Genomic DNA, 6000 nt, shown 5'->3' with positions numbered 1-6000 from the left:
GCAGGGGAGATCCTGAGGGCTTGAGAGGGCCAGAGAGGAGTAGTGGAACACAGGCGAATGACGGGCGCCCGGGAGGGTGGGCAGTAGCCGGGGGGGGCAGAGGTGCCCAGGCAAAGAGATGCCACACCCAAAGCAGGGGCACATCTGGGGGGAGGCCAGCATAGGGAATCTTAGACTCTGAGATGGGGGATTGGGGCTTACCCTGGGGGCTCCCAAGACCTGCTGGGTGTGCAGGGCCCCCCTGGGGTGGCAGCTTGCCCATGGCTGTCACCAGCCTTTATCACTCCACCTGTGCTGAGCAACATGGCGATCGAGAGCTGCTTCTAGAGAACAGCCCCCCTTTGCAGGGAGGAGCCTGCTGCCCCCAGAGTGGGAGTAGGGCAGATATGCTTCTCGCGGTCCCAGGAAGTAGGGTGCCGATCAGGGGAAGTGGATAAACCCTCCCCTGAGCTGTGGCTGAACAGGTGTTCCATCCCCAAGTCTCTCTGACCCAAAAGCACCCCCCACAGGAGAGGAATGGGGGTGCTGTCTACTCAGAGTCTGAAGGAACCCTCGGGCCCCCCAGGTCCTTGTGTCCAAGCACTGTTGGGATTGTCTGCGAGCTGCTGCTGGGCCTCCAGCCTTCTGCCCTCGCTCTGTTTACCATTAGCACCTACACTATTACTTGCTTAAAAGGATGAAAAGGTAAATTGTGCGTTATTACCGCCAGTAGAAAACCAGGAGCAGCCACAGATGGGGACAGAGAGAACATGAGGAAAACACAGGCTGTCGTTCTGTCTGGCTACTCGCTTGCCTGCTCTGCTCCATCGCAGAGAGAGCAGGGACCGAGGCCCAGATGCCCGCTAGGGCAGGGTGCATCCGACGTGAGCGTGCGGAGCTGCAGAGTTGGGGTGGACGGTCCTCACGAGTGTCCCCAAACTGCATTTGCACGTCCCCTGTGAAGCCCGTGCTGCTCTGCTCTCATCAAGTTGGACAGGCATTGAGACTCAGGCTGGCGTTTTGTCACGATGAATGTAGATTACCTGTGACAACCGCTCGTCCTCTGCAGCGGCCGGGGCTGTGGCGGTGGCATGCCCCAGGTGCCGCTGGCCCTGCCCTACATTCACCACTGAAGGGAGCGCTAAGTTGCAGTCCAAGATGAATGACAACAAAGCTCTAATTTCTCATCCCGATGAGCGGGACCCCTGAGCTGGGCTCTGGTGCAAGCCCCACCCCCCGGGCCAGGCCGCACTGCGGTTCTGCCACAGCGTGTCTGTGACGCTGCTTGCAGGTTCCCTAGTTCTCTTGTGGGGGTGCAGCCCTGCCAGGGCCAGCAGCCCTGCCCTGCCATCCACCATAGCCACAGGTCTTAGGCCGCTGTGTGACACCCACCTGATGCCCAGAGCGTGGGTGTCAAGCTTCAGAGACACAGCAGGGGAGTCCCCAGGTTGGCAAAATGCACGGAGCGGTGTGCACCGAGGCCCAAATGTGGACAGGTGGAGGGCTGTCACTGCAGATGGGCACTTCTGCTTGGCCTCCCAGGGGCTGGTACCACCAGAGACCACGGGCTGCCCTGGTGTGATGGGGAGGGTGCCTGTAAACGGTCCTTGGCCTTGGTTCCTTCTGAGCAAGGCGGGATGTCATCACCTGTCCGGCCTGTCCCGGTTGGTGTCCCAGCCTGAGGACCCTGGGCTAACAGGTGCACATAAAGCACCATGTTAACACACAAGTTCCCCACCACACCAGGAACCCTCGGCCAAGGGTGCTCCCAGACTTTGTCCTGCTGCATGGTCCCAGGGGATTCTCCAACACCCTTCACTCGCTTCCTACTCTCTGAGGCCACCAGACAGGACAGAGCTTGAAAAACCAAAGTCCCCTTTCCCCCAAAATATTCTTTATTCTTGCATTACGTTTGTGTTTCCAGTTGTGAATAAAAAATGCTTAGAAAGTGGTTACAAAACAGCGTGAACTGGACACGAGGCGTGGACTCGCCTTCTCCACGTGTGACGACACGGGGCCTGGCGTCGGGGTCGGGCTGGCCTGCCTGGGCTCAGTCGGGCTTCTCACTCTCAGAATCTAGAAAACAAAACCGCCACAGCTCATTACAGGCCCAGCTCGGTCACACAAGGCCCTGGAAGGTGGAACAGCGTTGCCAGCACAGGCACACTCCTTGGGGAGCTGGGTGGCCTGTAACCCTCTCACTGTGCGGGCAGACCTCTGCCATTGGGCCAGCTGCTGCACGGAGCCACTGCCCAGGACCAGACAGGGCCTCCCAGCACGTGTGCAGTGTCAAGCTCCTTGGGTACAGCGAGAGAAGCAGCAGCCCTGAGATGCCCCCGCTCTGCCCGGGTCTTAGATGAAACACCAGATGGGGCCATGGGGTCTGCACTGGTTCTGAAAAGGGGGTCGGGCTTTGTGCGAGTCAACAATGTGGACAGGGGTCAGAGTCACCGCTTAGTTGCCCTGAGATTCACACCCTCCATGGGGTAGAGCCCTGTGTAGGTCTAAATGCAGTTCAAGTCCAGAGTGGCAGGAAGCCGAGCAAACAGGCCCGGAGGCAGCAGAGCTGGGTTCTCAGATCCCAGGCCACACCTGGTGAGCACTGTGTGCAGAAGATGGGGGGGGTCCACTAACACCCCACTTTCATCCCGAGCCAGCTCAGCATCCACCACATGCGGCTCTTGCTGGGGACACAGCACCCACCATTCCGTCCACAGGAGGTGTGGAGCTGAGTGTAAGGCTGCACCCAGGACAGCCGAGGAGCCTGGCTGGTTCAGCTTTTACACGGGGCAGAGGGTAAGGAAAAGATGTTGTTCCACACTGTTTTCAAGCAAAAATGTTTATTTTTTTCCTTCATATATATACATCTCTTGGGGATTCTGTGCCACTGACCATACACGTACAAAGACAGAACCCCAGATCTCACCTCTGGTGCAGCAGGGAGGTGGGGAGAGCAGGAGAAGGCGGCTTCCACCACCCTCAGGAACCAGGTGCACGAAATTCTCCACCAAGGGACCAAGGGCACGTTACAGAGAACAGAAATCTCTTACTACATCATCGTGCCCTGGCAGAAGACTGCATAATCACCTAGAAAACTCAATTCTAACTGAATTGATGGAATAATACATTTAAAATCATTTAGTCAGTTCTAGTGAGGTCCCGAAGTACAGCAGAACTATACAGTTCACAGCTAGGCAGCCCAAGGCACCTGCCTTCTGATGGGAAACAGGTAACATCTTGGCCACGAGGAGCAAGGACTTCAGCTCCCACCTGTGGCGGTTTGGTGCCCATCTGGGATGGCTCCCACTAAAATCTGCAGGGGAGGGGTCCTCCCAGCCCGGGCAGGCAACCTGCATGCACACAGCAGAGTGAGACCCAGGCCTCTGTGGAAATGATGGAAAAGGAAGGAGAGCTCGCAGGAGGGTCAGCAGAACCCCAGAGCTAAGGTGGCCATGCAGTCTCTGCAGGGTGGTGGCCTGCCTGTGCCCTACAGGCTTTGGGTCAAGAGGGTGTGTCTGCTCATCTAGCACTATTCCAGCAGGTTCTGCACAGCCAGACACAGCTGCTGATGTTCCTTACGAAGAGACCTGCTGCGGCCTGCAACACACTGTCCCAGGAAGCACACATCCCCGGGGAGCTTGCTGGCAGCACCCAGAGCACTGCCGCTGGGGCTGGGGGTGTCTGTCTGCTATCAGGAACTGGAGAAGCCCAGAGAGACCTCATTTACAACAGAACTCTAAAGTCAGGCTTTAGCTTCATATCTCTGCAACTTAAAATGGGCCAGATATCAGCACACAAGCCAATTATCAAAATGAAATACAATTTTTTCAACATACGATTTTTTTTAACATTTCTTTCCATCAGGGAACAGAAAAGCTGGAATTCAAGGCACTGGACTTCGGCAGGGTGATTACAATGTTCTAACCATCGGTTCAAGTACAGGAAGTGGGTGCAAAGGCTGCAAGTGTAGACCATGGAAACCTAAGAGGGAGCACGGTCTGTAGCAGTGAAGGAAGCAAGCATTGCTGCCCGCGCACTGGCCCCCCTCGCCAGGCACCCACAGGCAGGCGGGGCGGGACTCGGAGGCCAAGCCACAACCTGGCTCCCCCGGACTGCTCAGTTCCACGCGTTCCAGCGGACCAGTGGTAAGAGAGCTATGTGATTCGCAGTCTAGGGCCAGGTGCGCTGACCACAGGCGGCCGCAAGAACACAGGCAGTGCGGGCACGCCCGCTGCACCCAAGCCTAGCCCGGGGGCAGGGCTCTGGCTGCCCACCTGGGCCGCCCAGGGACCCCAGGACACTGGAGGTGGGAACAGGATTCTGTACTGGCCCAGAGGCCGGGCGCAGGGTGGGGCTGGTAGGCCGGAAAGGGCAGTACCTGGCATGGGCAGGGCTGGGGTGGTTCCAGGAATGGCCGCGGTGGCTAGAGGGCTGGGCGCTGGGGCCAGACATGGTGTCCCCACTGCTGCTCGAGGGGCGTTCATCTACAAGACAAGAAGAGGAAGGCACATGTGGCTGCCAACAGCTGGCCTCCCCAGGGATCCCCACAGATGCTTTATCTTCAGCAGGACCTGCCATGGGATGCCTTCTAATGGCTGATACCAGAGTGACAGCATGGGGCCAAGAAGCAGCCAGTGGCCTCCCTGTCTCCCCAGAGCTGCAGCCTGGCTACCCCATGGCCCGGCTGTCCCTGGGCCAAAGGAGACACTGCAGGGCCCGGCCCCTGTGGGCTGAGGAACTGCACGCCCCACCCCAGGGCTTCCTGTTTGACTGGTCAAGGCCTTTATGGAAAGACCAGAGCCCAGAAGCCCATGGCAGCACAAGCCCTCCACTCTCCACACCCCAAAGGGAGAGCAGCACAAGAAAGGGAGAGTGGAGATGGTTGGCGAGACCAACATGACCATGATACAGAAAACTGAGGCCACAGAGATTATAGACCAATAGCTGTCAATGTCCAGAGTGCAGGCAGATCTAATACAGCAACCCTAAAAAGAGCACAGCCCAGTGGCGTCAGCCCCGGAAATGCAAGGCTGCTCTCCCCGTGGATAGCCCTGCCCCTTGCCCAATTATACCACAAGGAAGAACCCAGGTGATGCTCTCCACAGATGCAGGGAGAGCAGGTGAGAAGTTCCACACTCCTTCACAGAAGCAAGGCTGGAGGGGGCGTCCTCCATCTGGCAGCACCTCGGTGGAACCTGCAGCCAAACCTCGGCTGCTGGGAAACGCCAAATGCACTTCATCCGTGGCTCGCCCCGCTCCTAGTCCACACTGTGGCAAGTCCCAGCCAGGCAAGAAAAAGAGCAGAGCCACAGACTAGAAAAGAGAAAGAAAACCATCCTCATCTGCAGAGGACAGGATTGTGCTTGGAGAAAAGCTGAAAGACTATAATAACTGACTCCTCGAACAAGCAAATGTAGCACGAGGGCAGGACAGGAGATACAGAGTTCTGTATACTAGCAATGTACGACTGGAAATGAAACTTAAGAATACAAACTATATCCGCATTCCGAAATATCACTTACCTAGGGATACATTTAATAAAAGATGTGTAACACCTACAAAACTATGCTGAGAGAAAATTAAAGACACCATGAAACAGATGCCATGTTCACAGGAACACTTGGTATCGCTAATATGTCAGATTTCATCCAGTTGATCAATAGATTCAATATGATCCCAAACAAAATTTGTTGGAAAGCGGCTTCTAAAATGTATATGGAAATATTAAGGACCTAGAAAAATCAAAAACAATTTTTTTTTTTTTTAAGATTTGATATAAGGGCACCTGGGTGGCTCAGTCGTTAAGCATCTGCCTTCAGCTCAGGTCATAAGCCCAGGGTCCTGGGATCAAGCCCCAGGTCATGATCCCACATTCCTGGGATCAAGCCCCACATTGGGCTCCCTGCTCAGTGGGGAGCCTGCTTCTCCCTCCCCTACTACCCCTGCTGGGTGTTCCCTCTCTCGCTCTCTGTCAAATAAATATATCAAATCTTTATTTATTTGAAAGAGAACTTGAAAGAG

The 6000-nt window shown here is 56.0% G+C and overlaps 1 protein-coding gene across 1 annotated transcript in view; it reads right to left on the bottom strand.

Annotated features, from left to right (window-relative positions):
- Nucleotides 1–1856: 1856 nt before the first annotated feature.
- Nucleotides 1857–6000, bottom strand: part of WNK2 (WNK lysine deficient protein kinase 2) — a gene marked incomplete at its 5' end in the record, with an annotated part of 118708 nt that continues 114564 nt past the window's right edge. Inside the window, 2 exon segments of the mRNA XM_034647307.1 lie at nucleotides 1857–2055; nucleotides 4358–4463. Coding sequence (XP_034503198.1) covers nucleotides 2030–2055; nucleotides 4358–4463 — 132 coding nt within the window.

The sequence above is a fragment of the Ailuropoda melanoleuca genome, chromosome 17, assembly GCF_002007445.2.
Source record: "Ailuropoda melanoleuca isolate Jingjing chromosome 17, ASM200744v2, whole genome shotgun sequence".
Lineage (NCBI taxonomy): Eukaryota > Metazoa > Chordata > Mammalia > Carnivora > Ursidae > Ailuropoda > Ailuropoda melanoleuca.
Note: the sequence above shows the minus strand (reverse complement) of the source record. Positions and strands in the feature narration are given on the sequence as shown.